Source organism: Takifugu flavidus, chromosome 7 (genome assembly GCF_003711565.1).
Source record: "Takifugu flavidus isolate HTHZ2018 chromosome 7, ASM371156v2, whole genome shotgun sequence".
In the NCBI taxonomy this organism is placed as follows: Eukaryota; Metazoa; Chordata; class Actinopteri; order Tetraodontiformes; family Tetraodontidae; genus Takifugu; species Takifugu flavidus.
In genome coordinates, this window is record NC_079526.1 from 10640032 (window position 1) to 10665933 (window position 25902).

The 25902-nt window shown below is 43.1% G+C and overlaps 1 protein-coding gene across 9 annotated transcripts in view; it reads left to right on the forward strand.

Moving 5' to 3' along the window:
- Positions 1-25031, forward strand: part of LOC130528494 (ephrin type-B receptor 3-like) — a 49424-nt gene extending 24393 nt beyond the window's left edge. Inside the window, exons 2-16 of one of the 9 annotated variants that reach the window (XM_057037942.1) lie at positions 63-127; positions 3716-4388; positions 7370-7525; positions 8365-8700; positions 10648-10772; positions 11086-11248; positions 11510-11618; positions 12989-13041; positions 13222-13440; positions 15052-15299; positions 15646-15861; positions 16046-16231; positions 16334-16533; positions 19605-19760; positions 21221-25031. In XM_057037942.1, the coding sequence (XP_056893922.1) occupies positions 63-127; positions 3716-4388; positions 7370-7525; positions 8365-8700; positions 10648-10772; positions 11086-11248; positions 11510-11618; positions 12989-13041; positions 13222-13440; positions 15052-15299; positions 15646-15861; positions 16046-16231; positions 16334-16533; positions 19605-19760; positions 21221-21329 (3014 nt within the window). In that variant the 3' untranslated portion in view covers positions 21330-25031. The remainder of the gene's footprint in view (positions 1-62; positions 128-3715; positions 4389-7369; positions 7526-8364; positions 8701-10647; positions 10773-11085; positions 11249-11509; positions 11619-12988; positions 13042-13221; positions 13441-15051; positions 15300-15645; positions 15862-16045; positions 16232-16333; positions 16534-19604; positions 19761-21220) is intronic. The other 8 variants (XM_057037943.1, XM_057037944.1, XM_057037946.1 and 5 more) reach the window with 8 other exon arrangements.
- The last annotated feature ends 871 nt before the right edge of the window (positions 25032-25902 follow it).

The window sequence follows — 25902 nt, forward strand, 5'->3', positions numbered from 1 at the left end:
TGAAGCAATTCAAAGTTATTGATCTCTCTTGTCTGACCTGGTTTTTTTTCTTTGTTCTACAGAAACTCTGATGGACACAACATGGGCCACGACAGAATTAGCCTGGACTGCACACCCTGAGACCGGGGTGAGTTAACAACAACAATAAATAAATAAAACAATAAATAAATAAAACAATAAATAAATAAATAATATGGCAGCAGCAGCATATCTGTGTTGACATCATTGTCTGTGATGTGAATACTCAGCCGGATATGTTTAAGGATTCAACAGGATGTACTTTTTAGTGAACGGAAAAAAGACACACTGCAATCCAATTTCACCGACCCGCCCAGCCACAGATGCTCCATTGCTCCCGCCCCGGTGCACTCAAAAAACGAGAAACAACGCTTTCCCCACAAAGTGGTCGTTTAAAAGGTTAAAATATTTCTCGTAATTGACCCGTTGCAGACCCAAGCATCCAAATCTGCCAAGCACAAAATGCCGGTGACAGCCCCGTCTTGCTTTCCCATGTGGTCTACACAAAAGCCTAAAGAGGAGCGGAGAGTCCTGACCTCTCCTCAGCTTCACTTCAAAGATCGCAGACACTCCTCCTCCCGCCTTTGTGTGGCCCTCTGACTTGGATTTTGAAAGACGGGCCCTGTACTCCGTTTTTACCTCATTGCCCTTACTAGGGCGATTCCACCTCAGCTGTTGAATGTGGCGCACCCTTTCGCATTCTGCGCTTCCTTTATTTCCAAGTAACTAAGCACTAATGAAGCCAGACACACTGGCCTCATCAGCTGCAACAATCGGCAGCAGAAACGCCCTCACTGCCTTTTGTACCCCCCCCCCCCATCTGTTTGTCCTCTCAAGCCTCCCCCCCTGCTCATCCTCATTAAGCTACAATACAACAGCAATGCTCCCACCAGCTCCACATGTACCAACAAAAACACTTTTCTGAAACCCTGTAACAGATGCTCCTTTTTGAGTGGTTTACATTGACAACATAACAACCCAAAAGTTTCTACTGTTGTCCAGCATGATGGATATCCCAGAGTTCCATTGCAGATTTGATGTTGCCACTGTTAAATTTACCAAAAGACACAAATGCATATTCATTTCCCTCTTTCGTCTTGCATCCTTTGGTGTGAGATGAAAAGTGTTTTGAGAGAAACGATACAGAGAGAATGCAAAACCCAGAAAAATGTCAATAAATGAAGACAGAGACAGCTTCTAAAAAAACCTAAAACCTAAAAATACATAAATTCTGCAGAAAAATATCCTCGACCAATCCAAGACTCTTCCCTCTTCAGGAATGCTGCCAATCACAGAGGAATCACAGCATGTCTGTCTAATTTTGGGCATTATTTTAGACATATGCACATGATTTGTGTTTATTTTTGACAGCGAATCCAGAGACAGCGGTAATGGTATATAAACACTAGGCGATACTAATGTCACAGCTTATGGTCTGAAAGCTATTTGCTGATCGGCACATTCATTTCCTGACATGTGAGGCACTGCATGTACATGCCTGTTGACTTGGTATGTATATATCTTAGTCGCACTGTCTACATCCATCTATGTTGTCTGTAACATTAAGCATCATGCATGTCCAGGGTGTAAATTGTTCCCTTATAGCAGAGTAGAGTAATTCCACTCCTATGATTTAAGGTGCTCTACTAAATTCCACTGGCACAAATATAAACCTCAGAACCTTTTCTTTCTGAAGTATACCAAGCTAAATCGTGCCAATAACAGTTTAAAAAAAAACGCTATGCTTACTATTCTGTGACCCTTTTAGCTTTAAGATTTTGCATTAAAGGCTTAATTTAGCTTTTGTAATCTAAAGTAATATGTTATTTCCGGTCTGTGGCAGTTTCGCCAGGTCATTAGAGAAATTCTTTTGCCGGCCAAGGCCACGGACCCTAAAAATGACAGTGCTTGTGCACCCAAGAGGCTGTGTTCCTCGTCACTTCAAACCTAAAAGTCTTGATTAGAAGAGGCCGAGAGAAAATGGAGCGCATAGCAAATCTTGCATAACGATTCATCTTGCGGGAGATCGATGCCAAGAAACTTGACCCTTTTTCATGACCTACTTTGTTCATTCAGGATTGGTAACTCATTCTGAATTTGTGGCCACGGGTGCGTCTCCCCAGGGAAAGAAGACATCCAAAAACAAGCTTGCACACTAACTAACTGTAATATGTGCACCCAAACAAACAATAAACAAAAGCATGCAGAGCCACACCAACACTTAGTGAGTGGGTGATTTAGTACACCAAACCTAATACCCATTGACACTTTTTGCTTTTAGTCATCTCATTGACCTCACTGCTGATTATCGATCCTTTCTACGCGTCTTTTTTCTTGAGCCGGACTATCGTTTTAATGTCACAGCTATCTACACTCCTTCACGTCCTTCCTTATGGTCTCAAGGGTCTTGGATGATTAGCCCTGTCTCCACGGCATCCACATCGAAGCCTTAATTAAGATGCTCATAGCTGCAATGGAAACAACTGGCTTAGGAGGACAAATTGGCAGAAATTCGAGACTGTCGATTGTTCGGTGTGAGTGCGAGGAGAAGATTTTTATTATAAATGCGTCTTGGCATTTGAATTGACAAGGGCGGTGAGTGATGTGAAAAGAACATCCTGCAGTCACTGGGGCGGTGATTCAATCTCATGAATTCGGGACACACGTCCAATAACAGCCACTGATTAAGTGTGTAATGCTGTCTTCTTATTTATTTTCCTTTTCCGTGCATCTCATTGTCATTTAAACACTATGAAGCATTTCATTGCCTCATTCCAAAGAGTTTTTTTATGCATCTGTATTTGAAAAATAAACTTATATACCCTAATAAATAAATCCTTATAAAACACGGGAAAAAATGCTTTCAGACTGTATCATCACATCAGGTGTTAAACAATCTGCATTGCTCATATTCAAAATGGCAATCGAGTTTAAAAAAAATGCCCCTTTTGTGCCAAGTAAATCAGCCCTTGGGTACTGAAGCAGCTTTGAAAAATGTAAAAACAGAAAAGCGTGAAGGTTAAGTGCTGCCTTTCCCTCGCCTTTATTGGAGGACATTGCAATCATAGCTCTGTAATCGAGGTGTAAATGGCTGCGCGGCAATGCTACTTTCAAACAAGGCTGTGGTAAACATGCTTTGGTGGCTTTGGCCTACAGAGGTGACAGGTTAAGTAATTGTGATGAATTTGCCGTCCGTGTCTCCTACATTTTGCCACACTAACCACAGATGAAAAATGCAGCGTGGCAAAGGCGAGGGAATGAAATTGAAAAGGACGGGGAAGAAAAAAAATCCACATGAATCCTTTCTATCTAGTTTCTCACTTGTGCTGCTGCTATTTTCCTCAAAGAAACATAATTTGGCAATGTGTATGGAGCTTTAGGGTATGCAAAAGGTCCAAATCTGTCGTCTGCTGACACTAGTAGCATACTCTTAACATCAGACAGCTAAAGTGAAAGCAGAATAGAGGCATGTCTTGGGCACTTCCCCATCTTGTTTAGGCACAACTTCACAGCCACATGCTTCATTTTTCTTTGTTCCTCTCGCCAAACAAGATTATTAACAAGTAGTTTGAACATGTCAAATAACAGTGTTACTATGAGAGTCAACAGTGTGTGTTTGTGCATGTGCGTGTAACAGTACATGAGCAAATATAACAGCATTTGACATGTTGAGCTTTTTATTTGATTTACTTTACAGTGGGAAGAGGTGAGCGGCTACGATGATGCGATGAACCCCATTCGGACGTACCAAGTTTGCAATGTCCGTGAAGTCAACCAGAATAACTGGCTACGCAGCGACTTTATACCCCGAAAGGATGTGCTGCGTGTTTACGTTGAAATGAAGTTCACAGTGCGAGATTGCAACAGCATCCCAAACATCCCAGGATCCTGCAAAGAGACCTTCAACCTCTTCTACTATGAGTCCGACTCTGACTCGGCCACCGCTACCAGCCCTTTCTGGATGGAGAACCCATACGTAAAGGTGGACACCATCGCTCCAGACCAGAGCTTCTCCAAGCTCGATGCTGGACGGGTGAACACCAAAGTGAGAAGTTTCGGGCCCTTGTCCAAAGCCGGGTTCTACTTAGCCTTTCAGGATCTTGGGTCCTGTGTGTCTCTCATTTCCGTGAGGGTTTATTACAAGAAGTGTTCCACCACCATCGCGAACTTTGCCGTCTTCCCAGAGACGGCAACCGGAGCCGAAGCGACATCCTTGGTCATTGCTCCGGGAACTTGCGTTCCCAACGCCCTGGAAGTGTCAGTGCCGCTGAAGCTTTATTGCAATGGCGATGGAGAGTGGATGGTTCCTGTTGGAGCCTGCACCTGCTCGGCAGGTTTTGAACCAGCCATGAAGGATAGCCAGTGTCAAGGTAAGGCAATTTCATGTCCACCCGCAGCCTGGTAAGCCAAATTAATTCATAGCCCCAACAATACGCGCAAGGCAGCAGCTCCAAACAACCCGGCTGAAGTCAATATAGTTTTTATATACTGCTTCATGTATGGAGAAAGATCACACCAGCAACATTTAATAGCTTATACCAGTGTCACACACTTACAGCGAGTGTTTGGGGGGTATTTCCCCACGCTGATCAATAATGTATCACATTATCGCTGCTGTGAAAAGTTTACATTTGCATTTTACAGGCCTCGTATCTGGTGGGTCTATGCAGAGTGAATTACAATGATGGTAATGAATGAGGCATCTAGGCCTTGCAGGATATTGCTTCATTTGCACACACGGATACACTGAATGATGGTGAGATTGGACAGGTATTGTCTTGGCTGCAGGTTACAGCCTCCGTTGCTAGATCCTCCAGCAGCCTATTATGGCCTGTTTATTTGGCCCGCATATTTTTCAACACATTATTCCAGCGACTGCGAACAAGAATAATGCACTTTCGATGATACTGTCAGCAGGCAGCTGTTCACTCTTTTGACCTCAGTTTTGCCTGGCAGCTGGTTACTGAATAAATGGAAATGCTGTGGGGGCCGTCCGTCTCTGAGAGCTGTGAAAGCCTATGACGGTTGCAGGTCTGATGGAAAACAAGACAGGTTCACAGAGGTCGAGAGCAAGGTGAATTCAAACAGCACGTCCCAGGTTACTGTGGAGTGCTGGTGACAGCATGAAGAGAGGGAGGGATAATGGAAACTGTCCATGTGCGGAGAAGCAGAGGGGTGTAAAGGTCAAATGGAGATGGAGCAAATGAGAGGGTCAAGATTGCTCATCGATAGGACTCAGTTTTAGGTGTCAGGGCATGTAAAAAATGAAAGGAAGGGCCCATACTTGAAGTGATTTCAAGTATGGCTAATTAGTGTTGTATCTTTTTTTTCTCAGCACCCATAGTACTGATCAGGACAATGGTGAAATACTCCTTCCACTTACCTAGTAGTGAGCTCTGGAAGTTCTATATGTGCTGAGGGAGAGAAAATGAGAGACACCCCGCCCCCCTCCCCCATGGAACACACATATCATTATTATTCATTTGTCTTCAGGTTCATATCATGTACTTTCCCTCACCCTTTTCATCATCTCTTGATTTCTTCTTGCACTGAGCGGCAGGAATCTAGCTCCATTTTGGTGTAACAGTCTTTACTTCTTGTCATGTTACTCATTCCTAATCTGTAGTCCTTTGCAGGCTAGTTTATGATGCTCTGCCTGGGTATTAGTAATTAGCCCTCTTCGCCTACACCTTTACTTCTTCTGCTCCACATATCTTACCTTTACTTTTTTCTTTCTTCATGCTCCACAATTTCCAATTTCAGCACACATTCTAATCAGTTCCTTAAGCTCTATGTTCTGCATGAGAGGATAAGACACAGGGGAGAGGGGAGTGTGGGGCAGGGGGATTGCAGGATTAGCATTTTCTATGCCTCCACCTCTTCCTCCCCTTTTTCTTTAGCCCATGGTCTCTCTCTTCCCTCATTCTTTATTAGGGTCTCTTGGGGAAAATAGATGAAAGAGAAGAGGTAACCCCTTTGCTCACTGTAAGCCATTGATCAGCACTTTCACCCCCCCCCCCCCCCAAAAAAAAAAAAAAAATCCCGTCCCTAAAGATTATTGTAATCAAGAAAAACAACTCATGCCAAGTAAAAATCGGTAGTTTATTTTACCTTAGATGCACCAAATGGAACCCTCTTAGATCAACACGAAGTCAGCTGTTCTTTCACCTACTTAAATGCGAGGTCATTCCTTATCTGTTTATCAAGCAGCACTTCCTGTTAGCCAGAGGTGTGGATGACTGTGATTAATGGGGCACAGAGCAAATATACTCTGTGCTAATGCTGGCTCCGTGGAGCAGTCCACTGGTGGCTTTGGGTTAATATTGAACTTTTCAAAAAAGGACAACAGCTAAGGGTATGAGATCTGTTGTGTTTTTGACCCCCGGAAGATCTTAAATGTATTATTTTAATATCAATATATGATGTTATCCAAATTATCCATGGAGGAAAAAACATAGCTGTCTGTCCTTGACATTGACAAGCTAATACGTTAGTGAGTCTGCTAATCAACTGGCCCCTGTAAACTTTGCCTGCCTTACCTGCTCTCATCGTTTTTTATTAAGCTCAGCGGCAAACTCATTCATCTTTTAACGAGACTATTTATCAAAGAGTTGCAGCCTGCCAGAGCGTTGTGGATCAGGGTGGTGTCAGTGTTTCCCTGTACATCTACACCTTATCACTAAAGTTATAAAGGACCAAATAGCTGCCATAAATAGAGATAGGACAATTGTAAAGACAAACCATGTTTTCATGTCATTATTTACTTCAGCAAGTAGTCAAAAACACATCAAAGGCAGTTGGGTGTATAAGTCTACATTGATAATGATCTGTAAAATAGACACTGACAATGATTATCAAGATGAAAAGCGTGTACCGACTCAACCGATGTTCTGTACACGTATCCAAACAGACGTGTATTATGATCTCCTAACAAATACACCTGTGTAATATGTCCCTCTGCAAGCCATTAATGATTGAAGTAACATGTCAGCACTACTGCTGCACATGGTTTTGTAGGTAATTTTGTTCGACAAGTCTGCTTGTGAGATCTTGTGTTTCTTCGGACAGCTTTGCGCTGCCTAGGAAAGGAGAGAATGCTTTGTTAAGGATTAAAAAAAAGCTGATTTGTTTGTGCAGACGTGATGAAATGATTAGGTGAAGCAATCTTTTTTTCATTTATAGTTTTTTGTTTTACCCACTGAGCTGAAACTGTAAATCGACCATGGAATCGTTCACCAAATTTGAACGTGCACCTCACTGTTTACCCAGTTTGGTTAAACTGAAGCTTTTTTAGATAATGTTTTAAGTAATAAAAATTTCTAATGTTCATACTGTTTCTTTTCTTTCACAGCTTGCAACGCTGGCACCTTCAAGTCTAAACAGGGTGATGGTTTCTGCATACCATGCCCGCCCAACAGCCGCACCAGCTCTGGAGCATCCACTGTTTGCTCCTGTCGAACTGGCTACTACCGCTCAGATACCGATTCTCCAGACTCCGCTTGCACAAGTAAATATAGACTTATCTATCTTATACATGAGATATTTTAAAATTGAAAATGTTCTTGCTTTGACTAGAACAATGAACTTTTCATCCAACATTGTGTTAGTCTTCGTTAAACAAAGTTTAAGTCTGTGTGGTAAATGTTTTCCCCCTCTGTCATATTTGAGTTGTGCCCTTGGGGGCTGATAAAAGTCGGCTCGAATATGTTCCCACCACTGTGCACAGATAGCAAACAACTCTGCTTTCCCAGCATTATCCAAAACTTCATCATTCTTAACTCCCAAGATTCTCCACTTTTCATGCTCCTCACACTTGACAAACAGACAGCACAGGAGTGGTAGTGTCTCCATTAAGGGCAAACATGCATATATGCAAGCTAATTCTTTCGCTGTTGGCAAAATAATATCACTTTTGCTTCTGTTGTACAGATGGATTCTTTCACAGTGCAGAAAGAGATAAGGGTCTGGTAATTGGATAAGAATTGCTAAAACTCTGCCAATACCTTGTCTTGCACATCCCCCCCAGCACTCCTGTCCTCTTTTTTTTCCTGTGGAATTGCTAGAGCACTCTTGCACAGAAGAAAAAACTGTCTCTCTTAGTCCATGAAAAATGCAGCAATGCCACAACACAAAGGAAATTATTGGGTCATGAGTTTTGTTGATACCCACTTTTGAATAATAAATGTTTATGCGTATAATGAGAAGTAATAATATTGTGCAGTACGAGACTCAGCCTATTGTTAGCATGTCCATAGGAAAATGTCTATACACCTATTGTCCATGGATAATAAATTAATTCACAATGCAAACCTACTTTTATAATGTAATCCATCGTCCCTCTTGCAGCAATTCCTTCTTCACCGCGAAATGTCATCTCAATTGTTAACGAAACCTCATTGGTCCTGGAATGGAGTGAGCCAAGAGACCTGGGTGGGCGTGATGATGTCCTCTTCAACGTCATCTGCAAGAAGTGTCTGCCTGAGCGGGGAATGTGCTCACGCTGTGACGACAATGTCGACATCTCGCCACGCCACCTTGGGCTGACCCAGCGCCGCGTGACAGTGCGCAACCTGCAAGCTCACACGCAGTACAGCTTTGAGATCCAGGCGGTCAACAGTGTTTCCAACAAGAGCCCGTATTCACCTCAGTTCTCCACAGTGAACATCACCACAAATCAGGCCGGTAGGTAGAGCTTCTGCTTCAGATGATGAGTATGAAACTTGAAAATGCAGCTAAATTTCAAAATGATATAAAAAGCGGTCAAAGAAAATACTTTACGCTCAAGAAGTGGAGATCAATAGCTTGCATCCATGTGGGAGTGTGTTGCATATTTTCTCTTTGAACATGGATTGAGAAGGAAGACAGTCTTCTGAATGAGCTTAGGAAAAGGACCTCTTTCAAAACACCCACAGCGTGCTCAGTGCTAACACTGCTGCAAATAGCAATAGCGAGGCAGAATGTATTCATAATGTTGAACCCCCAGTATTCCAACAGCCCACTGCTTCCAACCCACTGCTGTACCAGCCCACATCATACTAGAGTAACTAGGACATTATACAAATAAGAGAAGGACAAAGTAATAATTCTAAGTTTCGATACAGTCTTTGTACATAGGCTGCTCTTTAAAACTTTAGCTTTGAATTGTTTTACCTTAACTTTTTAATTTTCATGACCTCAGTAAAATTGAGTGCTGTTAAGACTTAGAATTTTATTTTGGGACTTTTCTTCTTAAGTTGTTGTGTCATGGACGTAAATTTCTGCAGGCTTAGACAACTCAGAGGATTATCCCTTATTCCTTTCCCCACCCTCTCTCTCTTCTCCCCAAGTCTTTGTTGCCTTACTGCTTCTTAAATCTTTAGGAATGCCTTATGTTTGTGAGTCAAGGAGCAAAAGGCCCTGAAGGGACCTCAAGTCAGGGTTTCATCACTTCATGAGAGCAGTGGCCACCCTTTTGGGTCTGGGGTTAGGTGGGTGTCGGGATAGTGGTAAAAAGAAGGGGTGGTCACAAAAGAGCATCAGCTGTGATCAGATTATTCCCCTGTGTAGTCCCAAAACCATCCCTGCATGCCCATTCACCTTTTAAGAACCAAAATAAATAATAGGGTGGTGATAAGCCACAGAGGCCACCTCCATGGTTACTGCAGGGTCTTCTCCCACCGGAGGCCCCCTAATCCCTTAGCTGGAATCAGGGATCTGTTCAGGAAGCACTGTCTTCAGGAAGGGAAAGAATGATGTGAAAGGCCAGGATGGGGGTGAATGAGACAGGGAAAGGAACGTGACGGGGCAAAGAGAATGAGGAAAAAAACAAAAGCTGTCTGACCACAAACATGGGCAAAAGAGGAGGAACAGATTTACCCAAACGGGATCAAAGAACTTATTTAAGTAGTTAAAAAACAGGCAGGAGAGATAAAGAGAAAAAGATATGATAAAAGTGAGATGGGGACATCCTAAAGGTAAAACTGTTCATAGGAAAACAAAATATTTTGAAGCAAAATTTACCACTGGAGGTTAAAATCAGGCAACAAAGATAAAAATTCAATGTGAGGAGGTGGATAGTCAAAGGGGTAGACAAGTCTGGACTGGAAAGAGACAGACAGCCTTGGAACTAATGTGGACAGCAGAATAAAAAAGAAAAATATATATATATAAGTGCAAGTGTATTTATGGTTTTCGCTCAAGAAAAACCAACAATTTCTGACAGAATCCAGTAATCGCTGAGATGTGCTTTTAAATTCATCACAATAGAACAAAGAAAAATTACGTGTTTTAAAAGGAAATAAAATGGCAATAGTTTGACAATAGTCTACATCTTAATGTGTCCTCTTACTTACAGCTTTGCTAACAAGTAAGAGTATGTAAGGAATCTGCTAGTACCAGAAACTTTTCCATCTCTTTTGTCATTTGATTCTCTCATCACACAAGAATCAGGCATCCCCTCTCCCTCCCAGGAAGTTAAGGGAGGGAGACTTGGAGCACTAGTGGAGAATGGGGTTGCATACTAACTATCACCCAAAGCTTCTCACAAAGCCCACAGCCTGCGGACACACAAAGGGCATGCACATACAAAAGACACAATAGAGGAAATATAAATAAATAAAGGTGATTATCCTTCTCCTTTGGTTTTGCCAGCTCCATCTGCAATACCTACAGTTCACCTGATGTCGGCCACGGCGAGCACCATGAGCCTGTCCTGGCTACCTCCAGAGAAGCCCAACGGAATCATTCTGGATTATGAGATTAAGTACCATGAGAAGGTAAACAGTGGTTTATGCCTCTAATTCAATCCCATTTCACTGACTTCCATGGTGTTTCTGTAAATGGGGAAACAATGCCTCGCCTGATAAGCATATGGTTGCGATGAGGCAAGTCACAATTTCCGGCCACAGCTTTTGAGATCATCCTCTTTATTGGCCTCATTCTGTATCCCTCATATCTCAGTTTCTCTCATTCATAATTTTTGTTTGATTTGTCTCTTGGTCAGACTTTTCTTGGTCACACAACTGTTATTACTAAGTAATTACAAAATTGTTTTTTTTTTTTTTACCATTGATTGCCTTATTTCTGCAGGATCAGGGTGAGGCCATTGCCCATACCATGACTGCCCAACGGAGTAATGCCCGCATCGAAGGTCTCAAGGCTGGTACATCCTATGTGGTGCAGGTCCGTGCTCGGACTGTGGCTGGTTATGGCCGCTACAGTAGCCCGGCTCACTTCAGCACCAATCTACAAAGTATGCAGCTCTTCAACTTACTTCATTACACAGGGATATACTGCAATATTTTAGACTGAGGGCCAATATCTTTATAACAATATGCATAAGTGTGACTCTCATAGGCTTATGGGACTATCGTATGTGCTTTTATTAGTAATCAGACAGTGCATCAGGCTCTGTGTAGCAAAACTGACTTGTCTAGTTTCTACTGATTACAAATACATTGGTTGATGACAAAAGATTGCTCTTTTAACCATTTCCTCTCCTTGACCCTTAAAGCTGATCCTCCAAAGTCATGGCAGGAGCAGTTTCCGCTCATCGTAGGATCCATTACTGCCAGCTTGGTCTTCATTATCGCAGTCGTGGTCATTGCTATTGTCTGCCTCAGGTCAGAATATAACCCATCACGCAAACATTCAGTATATGACAAGCAAGTATGTTCAATTTGAAAACATTGAGGAAAATACACCCAGAGATTTCAAATGTCAGCTTTGATTGCGTGTCCTCTGAGGGACCATTGAGCACTCTCAGCGGATTGCTTTGCCACCTGTGAGAGGCCACTGAATTCCAGATTAGCATTCAGAAACTGTGAATAATAAACAGCTTTGTCCAAAACACTGCTTTGCTCACTGGAAACAGCGGGATAGAGCATCTGTTGGATTTGATAGGCATTCAGACCTGACTGTATGTTTGGCTTACAGAAAAAGACACATGCAGAAGCTCATCTGCTGGGATCCAGTGCGTGGAAAGATACAACTTTATCCATGAGCGTTCTTCCTCACACCATATATTTGTCAGGCTGTAAATGCAGCGTGTTTGCATATTAGAGATTATTGCCCACTACTGACTTGTACTCGCAGGCTTTTTTCTACAATTTGAAAAATATCCTCTTTAGTTCCCCTGTTCTCTTTTTATCCTCCTTATTCTTTTCTGCTTTTATACTGACATTGTCCATCTCTCACAACGTAAAACAGAGGAAATTGTATAATACCACAAAACCCAGAGCTTCAGCATATTCCATTGCCAAATTAAAATTTGAAATAAGATGCAAATCGCCATTGGGTATTCGTGCCCTGGTTACTGTTAGACAACAAAGGAAGCGCATTAGCATGTGATTTCATCAACCCAGACTTCTCGCTGTCATAGTCTTTGTGCTCACCCCTCTGGTGTAGAAGGGACACATGCCGGCAGATAATGATACAGACACTGGGAGACAGGGTACAGGCAAAGAAGAGACAAGATTAGTAGACAAAAACACAATGAAAGAAATACAGCAACGTGTGATTCCATGAGAACAACTTGTAAAAATTGAAATGTACTGTGCCGTGTCTGCAGGGCGAGAAAGGCGGAATAGCTGAGCTTGCGTTTTCAGCCTGTTTTTGTCTCTGTTTTGCAGTTTGAAAGCACCGGGACTGAATACTGCTTATTGTTACTGCTGGAGACAATGATGTCATTTTCTTCTGTTTTAGTCTGTCTTACATTCCCAAAGATTAAATCATTAACATCGATCACTGAAGTATTTGCTTCTACTGCAAAAGCAGACAAAAAGTCATTTGCATCCAGATATGTCAAAATTGACTTCCCTCCAGGGACCTCTGAATATACAGACCTTAAACCAAAGAAAAAGAAAGGAATTAGACACAGTTATAGTATTAAGGTTCAGCTTTCTCTCTGCGCCTTTGTTCTTTTGCTGTATATCTGCACCATGCTGGGTGCAATTCATGCAACTCAGTTTCTCTTTTATTTCTGTCACAACAGGAAGCAGAGAAATGGTTCAGAGTCAGAATACACGGAGAAACTGCAGCAGTACAGTAAGTCTCTTTGCTGGCATACTCTAAACTAACCAATTTACAGTATTTAAAATATGATTTAATAGAGCTGTGTTTAAACATCCTAATCTGCTTGTTTGTATGTGAAAATTTTAATTGTCCTAACCTATGTATTTGGTCTATATTTGACTCCAGAGATTCACTTTCCTGTTCTTGCCACTGAATCCCCAATAGTAACGCCGGGAATGAAGGTCTACATTGACCCTTTCACCTATGAAGACCCCAATGAGGCGGTGCGCGAGTTTGCCAAGGAGATAGACGTTTCCTGCGTGAAGATCGAGGAGGTCATTGGCGCAGGTAACCCACCAAAGCTCCTGAGCAACAGGGGGAAGACTGCTAGTCACCTCCAGGCCATACCATTAGAGGACATCACACCAAGCGGTACTTTCACTTAATTCATCGCTAGTCCTCTCCTCGCCCCTCCCCCCTTGTTCATCTCTAGAAACTCCAGATGCCCCCTGTTTTTTAAGCATTAGTAGCTACAGTGTGTACTTTAAAATGAGCATGACTCAATCCTAGTATCGAACCAATGTATGTGTGATGGACCAATTCACACTCAAGAAAAAAACCCAATCCTGGAACAAGAGGTCTGTTGCATTATAATAACTTTTCATTTTCATCCAAGAAAGCCCACACAGAAGATATTTACTGGACAGATTGTATTTCAATTCTTCAATTGATATTTTGATATTTAGAAATGATCAGTGTATACGCTTTATGACAGAACATTGTCACAGTTCAAGAATTCAATACACTCTACAGTGGCATTTTGGTTGCCTGGGAGAGAATGATATTTGAGTTCTGTATTTCCCTGAAAAAATATCTCGAGAGGGCATAAGATGTTTCTTGTCCAGGATTGGCAACCTCTGCTCCAACGCACTTCACATTGCCCTGAGAACCTCTTTATATATCATAGAATAGGAGAATACCATTGTTGTATTTGACCCTTATACATACTTTACACCCCATGTGGTTGTCTCCCCTCCGTTAGAAATCCTAACTTTTAATGTTGTAGATAGGTGACTATTTGTTCTTGCTGAAATATTTGTTAGTAATATCTCTGCTCAAAGCTGCAGGACTGTGCCAAGTGTGGATGATTTGCTTAGCAATGTATCTCAGCCAAAGTGAAGGACAGAAGGAAGCCCCTACTGCTACCTCTGCTACATTACTACTACTACTACTACTACTACTACTACTACTACTGCAACAGCTCTTCTGCTGCTGAGACTACTACTACAGTCGCTTCCCAGCATTCGCCTTCAAAGTGACAAGCCCTCAATCCCTGTCTTCCCTCCCCCCTCCATTTCATTTACCACCTCCCTAATTCAACCCACATTTCTTCATCCCTCGCCTGCCCTTCCTGAAATCCCGCACACCTAATCACCTCTGCACACACTGCTGTCATTGCCATATTTGTCTTGCGTTCTTGCACACGCTTGGTGTAGAATCTAAACAAAAACTGTCCAAAACCCCCAGAAACCCCAAGCTTTTGTCCCCCCCTGTCTCCTCCGCCTGCGTCCGCTTCTCCAGTCAATCAGAAGCTTAGCACCGCCCCCCTCATCCCTGTCCCCTTCATTCATCATAAGCCTGACCTCCTTTTCCTCCAGTTTTATTTTATTTTCAACATGCAGAGATTTTCCCAAGTGCCATTTTGCCCTAAACTCTCCATGTTGTTTTAAAATATTTATATATTTTATTCTACTGCTTTATAGTTCAAAAGAAAAGAAGCACTGAATGCTCCCTCCATTCCCACCATCTCATAAAATTGGCCTATAGTCATGGCTTTTCTTGCAGTCCCCCCCCCCCCCCCCCCCCCCCCTCCATATCACCCTTCCTCCAATCCTTCCCTGGCTCCTTGGTTCTAACCAGTTAATTGTGCCCTCTCCCTTCTTTCCCCCACTCTCTTACACTCCTCCATCATTCTTCTCTCCCATCCCTCTTTCTGTCTTTCTCTTTTTTTGCTGTATCTATGTGTTACCCGGGCTCCCGTAGGAGAGTTTGGGGAGGTGTGTCGTGGCCGCCTCAAGCTGCCTGGACGGCGGGAGATAATTGTAGCCATCAAGACTCTCAAGGTGGGCTACACTGACCGGCAGAGGCGAGACTTCCTGTCTGAGGCGTCCATTATGGGCCAGTTTGACCATCCCAACATCATCCGGCTGGAAGGGGTGGTCACGAAGAGTCGGCCAGTGATGATTGTGACAGAGTTCATGGAGAACGGAGCGTTAGACTCATTCTTAAGGGTGAGGAAATCATGCACCCAAAGACTGGGTTTATCATTGGCCTGGCCTTTTGAAGTGTTTGAATCTACAACAATTAGCTCACGTTAGGTTCCAGCTACCGGTATATTATATTTCAGATTTTTTGAGGGATGAAATTTAAAAAGTTCTCACCAAGTCAACCTTAGATATCTGAGTTGTGCATTCAGGCAGTTTTGACATGTAGAAAGTCTCAAATAAATCGAAGCCTCCAAGGAGAAATAGAGCACATAAATGGATGGCAGAATGTAGAAGAGTTCATTACAGCAAAGACTGAAACCTTGATCTGTAATCACATTTATACCCTTCCTTCCCTCTATTCTTTTGCCAGCTGAATGACGGGCAGTTCACAGTGATCCAGCTGGTGGGCATGCTGCGCGGCATCGCAGCAGGCATGAAATATCTGTCGGACATGAACTATGTGCACAGAGACTTGGCGGCGCGCAACATCCTCGTCAACAGTAATCTGGTGTGTAAAGTTTCTGACTTTGGACTATCCCGTTTTCTCGAGGATGACCCGTCAGATCCGACCTACACGAGCACCCTGGTGAGTCGGGATGTCTATGTGTCCATTCTGGTGTTGCTGTTGCTACTAACTTCGTGTGTCTGTAGTGTTTAACAGCATGTACCCTGTGTTGTGCATTAACACTTCCTCTAGACGGTGTTATTTTCTCACCCTCTCTCTTCCTCTTGTATGTGTGTGATTGTGTGTTTCTTCCATCCTCCCCCAGTATTTCATGCTCACATACTCATTCGCATATCCACAGGGAGGGAAGATCCCCATTCGCTGGACGGCTCCGGAGGCCATTGCATACAGAAAGTTCACGTCGGCCAGTGATGTATGGAGTTATGGTATTGTCATGTGGGAAGTGATGTCGTATGGCGAGCGGCCGTATTGGGACATGAGCAATCAAGATGTAAGTTAATGTGCTTTGACAAAAAAATCCTGAAAATCCTGTCCAGATCCTTTCTTTTCTGTTTTACTTGAAATTATTTTAATTCCCTTCATATTTATTCAGGTGATAAATGCAGTGGAGCAGGATTATCGGCTCCCGCCCCCCATGGACTGCCCCACGGCACTCCATCAGCTCATGCTAGACTGCTGGGTGAAAGAGAGGAACCTGCGGCCCAAATTCACCCAAATCGTGGCCACACTGGATAAGCTTATCCGTAATGCTGCCAGCCTCAAGGTGGTTACCAACAGCACACAATCCACAGGGTAAGCTCTCATGTTCTGACAGAAAAGCACATTTGGCTCAATAAACTGCGATGAACCAAATCTTAAAGGTTCGTAAATGACACTACCTGAGTTTAGGTTTGTGTGGCGGTTTAGAGATTTCCATGAAGGTGACTAATGTTTAATTACGAGCATATAATCATGGATATAGGTGGAGGCTGTCTCATAAAAAGCCTGTATAGTTTTCTGAATGGATGTGTTTAGCAAAGCCTGCCTGACTTTTGTCAATCAGAGTGACTTTCTTACAAATCTGCAATGGTTTCCATTGCATTTAATGTACAGGTCCACTCTGACGTAATGGTTAAAGTTTGTATCGTCCCCTGCTAACTGGGAGCACAGTCAGTGGTGTCACACTACATTTAGCTCCACAACCTCTCAATGCAACCTGTTTCTTGGAAAGAACTTGGAGCACGGAAGGTGCCAGAGTTGGAACTTTAGGGAGGTAGGGTGACCTACCTATCAGGGTCTTTCTGTCTTGAGGGATTGCCACAGACAATCCCGGTTGAGGCTCATGGGGGAAACCAGGGTCTCGGTTGGCCACTGGAGTGACGTTCTTAGAAGATTAGGCTTGCGGTTAATTAGTTCGATTAAAATGATGCAAAAAAAGAGACAGGAGCGCCTTTTAATTAGTCAGTAACGAGTTTTAAAACGGGCCAGTAGAGAGGTGGCCTCCTGCTGACAACCCTAACAAGGGAGGAGGCAGAGATGATATCGTTGTCCTTCTCAGCATTGAAGGGTGGCTAGAGGTTAGCTGTCTGGTACAACCATCTTGTTATGAGTACTTGACGTGCAGCAACTCCAAATTTCTTTAAATGTGACGACCAGCCGACCTTCGTTTGCTTTACAAATATGTTTTTTTATGCTTTTACAGTGGTCATTGTCTCTCCAGATAGCAACATGATCCAGCTTTCCTGCCGCATGGTTGCTTCCAATTCACATGTGGCCAGAAAGTATCTGTACTCTTCTGAAGCCAACTTAAGAGAAAGAGGACTAACAATAGTCTATTAAGAGCCCGGCGTTAACGATGGCCCCGGGCCTTGGGCTCTGAAGCATAGGCCTTATTAAAAATCACTCCATCTACACCGCTCAATGGAGCCTCTGTACCACTTTTATTAACTCCCCCACATGCCTTTTCTCCTACTTTCCCCTCTCCATTCCTCTTTTAATTGTTAATGAATCTAATGCCATCAAAATGGATGACAGGGATCAGCAGAGCAGAGAGAAGGGAGACAGTGGTGCTCTTTCAGTTTTCCCGCAACCTTGCCTGTTCCTCTTCCCTCAGCTCCTGCACCTCTCCTACCTCAACTTTACTCTTAGTTGTTGTGCAGTTTCATTAAAACTCCCAAGGTGGCCCCTCTATCTGCGGCATTGATCAGCACACACTTTTGTCCTGAGAAAGGTCGTTTTTGGGCCGTCCGCAGGTGTGCATTCGCACCGACACAGTTTTACTATCCCAGTGACATTTGTTTAACGACGTACAGGACATTCTCACAATACACACCCTGTTGCAATCTGCTTTACATGCAGCAAGGTTTTCTTTTTTCAGGGGGAGTTGTATTCTTATGCTATGTTGTGGCATCTTTCAGAAAAAGAAAAAAAAAAGTTTTGGGATTTGGTATAATGAAATTGCAAACAGTGACAATTACAGATGACAAGGGTTCCCTTTCACAGAGCTGTGACTCCTGAGAGCCCAGTTGGAAACATTTAGGTGCACATGCAGGTGCACGTGTTTTGATTCATTTATCATCTGCATTATATGTTGATGCATCGACTTTACCCTTTTTTCATTGTCAATTGGCTGGATGGTTGTCAGGGCATTTCCTTGTTCGCGGGGTACTGTGCATTTACGCCCACTCATTTAGAACCTTGAGCAGTAGTCTGTGATGCGTTTCAGCGGTGATTGCGGCTGTAGGTAGACAGACAGATAAAACTGAGGTTATAAAGCCAGCGTCAGCAGAGCCAAGTGATACACAGTGTGTGTGGGAAGATTAGAGTGCCTATGTGAGTAAGACATTTTATTTTTAATGAAATGTAAATTTACTTATCCCCAGAATCCCAAATGTTAAATTTAGATAGTAATCGAGCTAATTTGGGAAAATACGCTATATTATGTACTTGAACTACTGGTTCCACTTTGTCATATGTCAGTGTCTCTAGACACGTCTCTGTTCAGAATATGAACATCTAAATGCACAATTATGAGGTTATTATTATTAAGTCTGGCAGGGGTTTTCCCCTTGTGTGTGGGTCACATCTGTTTTTAGGCCGCTGCTGCTAGCACTTTAACCTTTTTATGTTGCCACTGACAACATTCTGTGTGTGAATACATGTGAAAGCAGCATCGAGCACGGGAACGTGTGTGAGCCGCGAAGCTCGGAATGTCGCACGTGTTTACAGAGAAGTTTGGGTCGCATGATCTTTGGTATAGTTGGATTCAGGATCCTGGCTTTCATCCTTGGTGTTTAGCTGATGTTGACACCGAGTTTGGACAAACTAAAGTGGATTTGATGGCTCCATAAAAACCACACAGAATCCAATCATTCCAGTTCAGACACAAACCACCTTTGTAGGTTAGAAAATCTAAACCAGCACAAAGATTTAATTTCACATTGGGTTTTTTTTGTGTCATTGCTTGTTTGCATGTCTGACCAACTCCCTGACATCTCCCTGTAACAAGAAAAGGGAGATTTTCCCAGAGTTTCCATTTGAGACCAAAGCTGACATCTGTTCTGTGCACGCTATCTCGCCTCACCAGCTGCAGCGCCAGCATCCACCACTCGAGCCTCCAGCCAGTATTCTCCACTGTCATAAAGTGCCCCATCCCACCCCACCCACTCATACGTTCCACCCTCGACCCCTCTGCAGGCAACTCCCTAGACACAGAGATGAGGAGAGGGGAGAGGAAAGGAGAGGAGGAGAGGTGGAGAGATGGAGAGGTGGCGCTCAGCGGGGGGTGTGAGGTGGCCCATGGAGGCAGTTGAGTGACGACCTTAACCCACTCTCTCTCTCTCTCTTTCTTTTTCTCCACCCTCCTCCCCCGCTTTTTAATGTAGGGTATCCCAGCCACTGCTTGACCGCTGTGTGCCAGACTATACCACTTTCACCACTGTGGGGGACTGGCTGGATGCCATCAAGATGAGCCGTTACCGTGACAACTTTGTCAACGCCGGATTTGCTTCCTTTGATCTGGTGGCCCAGATGACAGCAGAGTGAGTGGAGCACTAATCAGGCCTGATGTGACTGACTGAGCGCAGCTGAAGTTGTATGGAAATAATAAACACATTTCCAGAAGTATTGTAAATAGAGCACAATGAGTAGTGTTACGCTACTAAATTCTGAAACTGAGTAGGTTTTTATTCTTTTTGTACTAGAAACTCCTTACATAATAACATAAATAACCTGCTCCATACACAAATTAATTTTTCTTTCAAAAATGTGAAATCCAGTTGACCTTCATCACTCAAACCACCATCTGTCATGTTTACAAACAGGAAATGATGCAATGGGGGGAAATATTAAAACTGGATGCCAACCATGATCAAATAAATGAATAAGGAATCTAATGATAAATAAATTATTGTCATTAGCTCCGTAATAGGCAATGGAGGTGGGGGTAATTTGTTTCAATTTGGCCGGGCTGACAGGTGTGGTGTACTGTGGCTCTCTGTTGCCCTTAATGGCCACTAATTCCTCTAATGGCACCCATTTATTATCATTTCATCCTCCATCGCTGCACTGATAGGGATAGCGGAATATTAGGCAGAATTGCTGTGATGCGTTTGTGTTTGGCTTCAGAGAGGAACCTCGTGCGCGCGTGAGCACCTGTGCATACGCATGCAGAATATGCGTGTTTGCTCATAATAGATGGAGTCAGAAAGACATTGAGACAAGCAAAGCGGAGTGTCTTTGGATAATATTAGATTACACAGTCCTATTGTGTGTGTGTGTGTGTGTGTGAACTAATCACCGCACCAAACGCAGGCTGCTCTCTGCTCATAGCCATCAGCTCATGGAATGTTCTCCCAATCATTTGGATTAATGACAGACGACACAGGTTCACTCTCCCAGGCCTTTGAGGGGTGCATTAATGTTAAATATATGTCGACATTTCCATATTTTTCCTGCTGCACCCTCGACCTGAGGTGAAGACCTTCGCCCTGCTGCCAAGATTACACAGTTGCTGGTGCAAACCTCTGAAAGATTACACGTTCTTGTTTGCGCCGATGTCTCTTGGACATTATTAAATGGCGACGATGACTTGCAACGCTGGTGAAGCTAAATCCGACATCCTGAAAAACAATGACGTCAGATTCCCGAATGGAGACTTGCATCAGTTTCAGTAGGCGATGTGAACTGGCAAACACTTCCCAGCTGCTGAACAGCAGCTATTTTTCCCATTTAATCATTAACTGCCTTTACATCTCCACTTTTGCCCACCTGCCAGAGAACAAAATGTTGCAGGGATGATAACCAAATGAGTTTTCTCAGTTTGTTGACCAAGTCATCCATTAAAGGGGGGATTTCCACTGTGTTCCTATGCCCTCCCGGAACAGTCAACCTTACCGTTGGAGGTGGAATGAAACTTCTCCTGGAGTTTCTGTATTTTCCCGTTTTTATTCACATCGCGAGCCACCTGTTCTCATTTTCTACCCCTTTCTTCTCCTTCCAGGGATTTACTGCGGATAGGAGTAACGCTGGCCGGCCATCAGAAGAAGATTCTCGGTAGCATTCAAGATATGCGACTACAGATGAACCAAACACTTCCTGTCCAGGTGTGAAGCGATAGGGCACGAACAGATGCAGTCCAAGATTAGCCAGACAGGAAAACGGGGAGGAACTGTACCAGAGAGAGCCATTGGAAAACCTTAGCTGCCTGACCCATCTCTACCACTTGGTTGATATGAAACTGGCTTGCAGTGCCTCTGACTATTTTCTTTTATTTTCTCTACTAGTTCCATTTCCTGTTCCTGCTTTTTTGTTACCCGTTGTTGTTCTTTTGATTTCCACCCAGTCGGAATGAGTGTGTGTTTTTATTTGAAGAGTTAACTCCCCACATATATCCCATGCGTGCCTCACCAGCTCTGGTGTGGGTTGACGTTTGCATGCATGTGTGTTTTCGAGAGGCCGGCCTTAGCTCAGTAGGTGAAACTTCCTAATCCGATCCACGCTCAGAGTCCCTCCCTTCTCCGCGCCGCTTTGACGGATGGAAGACGAAACGAGCTGGAAACAGACACACGAACTGACAAACAAAGGTCCCAGGGGAGAAAGCAGGCAGTCCCCCGCCCTGCCAGAACTCGTTTTACTCTGCACGTTAGTGTCGTCATACACCTTCATATTGAAGGTGTGTTTTCTTAAAGGGCACTTTCTCGAGGATAGAAGGAAAAAGGGTGACAGGAGAGAAGAAGTGAGGTAAAAGTCAAGAGGTCAGAAGATGTCAAAGGAGGCCAAACCCATTTATGGAAACTTGTTTTGGATCCGTAATAATCTCTACATGTGGAGAGACTCGTTAGTTCCACAGCTTGGGATCAACACCTACTCTTTTTATAACCCAAACAGTTTCTTTTTTGTTGTTTTTTTCATTACTTTTTGGAAGGTCTCATCACGGCCAGAGAGACCCGAGTAACCCTGCTGGACACTGTACGTATGTGTTGTCCAGCGAGGACTTTGGCAACACGACAAAAAGACCACTCGGCCTTTTGTGTGCAACTTTTTTTTCCCCGTATGTGTGTGCGTGTATGTGTAATTACGTACGCTTGGCTGCGGGAGGGTGTCAAACTGGACTCAAAGATACTGTACAATACAGCTTATATTTGCCACGGGCGAGAATTACCGCATGAACTGAACCGTGACAAGGAGCAAATATATCTGAAATGATTATGCTATATTCCGTGGACAACTGTTAAACTTAAAAAAAATCAGTCCAAAAAATGAACTTAGGACATACATATATGAAGTGATATATATGTATATGCATTATGCAGAGGAGAAACCACGATGGACACCTTACTTTCTACCTACTATTGTCTGGATTTACAGTAGAAATAATCAGATTTCCTGTTTTCCTTTCTTTTTGACATCCTGCCCTGTGTATTTATTTGTACCCTGTAGCCGATCCGGGTGACTTTCAGGCCATTTGGGACCGTGGACCCCGAACAATCAGAGAGATAAACTCCAAGAGGATTCACCTATTGAATTGATGATTATTAAACTAAAAGAAATGGCATATTATAAATTGGATATTGTATTTTTGTTGTTGTTCTAAACAGCCTGTACATGTTTTTTAATGAAAAATATGATAAATAATGAGAAAAATTGTGCTTTTTTGACAAAATGGAGTGAAATGAACGGAAGGGAACGTGGTAAAGACGGACAACAACCTCGATCAGGTGACCGATCGCCTTGTTTTTGCTCTCTGTCCTTTGTTGTGTGTGCGTTTGTGTGCACGTGCGAGCCACCCAAGTCTTGTACTCACCACAAAGGCAAGTTCTGAAGCACTGACGTATCACTAATAGTCTTCCAGTTATGTCATCTTGAAACCTCCAGCAAGACCACCACAGTACACCTTTGTTCTGTTAAGATGGTAACTATTTCTGATCAGCTCCAACAATGAGGTCCTCCTGCATCTCCCATTAATGGATTTGTCCAGAAATGATGCAACCTTGCCGTCAATCAGCTCAACGGCCTCATCGTTCAGTAAAACTGCAGCCTGTACAATAGACGCAATCAGAAAATTCCGAGCTGTCAGTAGAGAAATCTACATTTTTTTCTGCCATGCTGATGAACGCTGTAGCCTAACTGGCATGTTGAGGATATGAGCACGCACCGACGGCAGCCATGCATCAGGCCGACCTGTCATTATCTCCATTCATTTCCTGTCTGGCCTGCAATCATCCCGTCTCGGCAGAGGCTGCCGCGTGATTAGGGTGGCACAGGATCCACAAGCCTGGCATGGGCACAGGCATAATCTGTAGGTACCCTCTTCATAAACGAAAGCAACTGTGCAAGGGCGTCCACGTCCACTGTGGGATGCTAATTCCCCAGTTGGATTTCAAGTCATTTGAGACTAAACTGATCAATCCGCCCATCGCTACAAGAAATGGAATTTATGAAAACCAGTAAAGTCTCTCTTTGGTTCTCAAAAGTCAGTGAGGACGTTATGCAAAACTTGATTCCATTAGATTTACATTACTGCTTCACACTTCACTCTAAAGTGCTTGTTCTCTTCAGGACAGATGCATTATGTGATTTTTATTAATAATATCGATTCAGATATGCGCTCCAGTGATGAAGTTGCATTACCATTAGTCTGATTTATTATAATGATCCAGTGATGAAAGTGCCTGTTAGCAAGTCAGACTTTTTCTTCCCCCTTGCAATTATTCTGCAGGATTGTTTTGTTTCCTCCTACAGAAAATCAGCTCTGTGATTGGAAAATGGTGACAGCGCGTGTTGTCTGGAGAAAGTGGAATGGAACAAATGTAATCAGGAGCCCAGTTTTTACACGGGAGCTTAGCTCAGCCAGCTAAGCCTTAGCCCTGCTGTCAGTGACGTGACACCAAAAAGACACAGTTGATGAGCAAAAAGCAAAAAAAAATGGGGTAAATTTCTCGGCTAAATATGATCAGATAGCAGACTTTTCTACTCCTAAGAAATAGCTGCACTTTGGAACCGCGAACGAGGCACGGGCTCCGCAGGGATCTGTCGCTGGGTTCACCAAAGTCAACCGGCTGTGAGCGATGAGTTGCACATCTCTGAATGATTAAGATGCTGCCGCATCAACTGCAGACAATTAATCCATCAGTGGATTTTCACACATTCACGGGGCTGCTCACTATCCTCTGGTGGTCATGGAGCTCACCCTCATGTTGCCCTCTTCACCCTGATATTCGGACTGTTAGACTTTTGTGTGTGTGTGTGTGTGTGTGTGTGTCTGTACAGGTATGTCAAATACAAGGTTTGCCGTTTTATACAAGAACATGTTCATCAGAAGAATTTAGGCTTTTATCTCTCCGCGTGCCAACGTTGTCCAAACTATCCCGACATTCCTTCAGTCTTGGCTTCCTGATTTCTGCCTCATCCCCGGATCACCAGACAAATGTACCCACCCTCTCTGAGACCACTCGCCACTTCACCGCTAACTTTCTTTTCTCCCGTTATCCATTTTAGATGAATATATACAGTACTATTATCTTCTTACAATCGCCACATCTGTGTTTTTGGTCACTTTTGAAATTTCCCCACTTCCCCACTTTTTGTACAAGCAAGTGATTTGTTCCAGCGTGCACTGTACATGTGTAGTGAGATGGGAGGGTGTAAAAAATGCTGAGAAATGCAATTGTTGATTCCTCTTTGAAAAGCATTCAGATGTATTTAATGGTGCAGACCTTACACAACAAATTACTAAAAAAAAATATGATGCATCCTTGTAGAAATATTTTTAAAAGACCCTTTTTTGCAATTAAATTATTTAAGAAATGTGACTGAATCTCTCGAGTGTGTTTTTATGTGTTTGTAACGAACTCCTTCACGTTTCTTCCTTCTTGCTTTATTTTAAAAAAAAACATTAAATGAATGTCACTCCATGTAGTTTGGATAGAAAAGGGGTGAACACATTTCAAATTAATCAAACACTTCCACCAGGAGCTCAGTGGAGCACAGCTCTGTTCTGGAATGAACAAACTGGTTCGTGTTCTGTACTAGCTGAATCGACTACATTAACACAGGTGTCCATCTCAGTTATGCTCAACAACCAAACAAATATTGGAACATGGAAAGCACAAGTCTCACAAAGATCAGCACAGAAAGGCTCGATAGATATTTTAGCTAGCATTAGCATTGTCTGATGAGATAACCATTGTGTGTAAATCAATAAATAGCAGTGTGTCTTCACCTTGTAGGTATCCTTTAGTTACCTTATCATGTGCTGTTCTTTAATGAAGAGGTTATTTTGTTTTAACTCCAACCTTTGACAGTTAGAAACACACAATTGCTTCAATTATCAACCCAAATCATTTGAATAAAGACCAATGCATCTCAGGCTTAGAAATTGCAAGATGTATTATCATATAAACAAATTGATTTTTACAGTCCACTATTCTATCAACAGAGTCTTACAAATCCCCCTTTCAAGCCCATTAATTGATACCAAGTGTGCTCATCTTTGCAGGCACAGAGGAGACAGTGTTGTTTTCCCCAAGAAAAGACACTCAGATCATAGATTCTACCTTATCTGCCTCATGTTTTCATCCCCTGGCTCCCCTCTTCTCCCCTACCCGGTCCAATTAAATACAGAGCCTTGGTTCAGGTGGTCTCTATGTCTGGGCAGAGCAGATATTTTTTGAAAGACTTCAG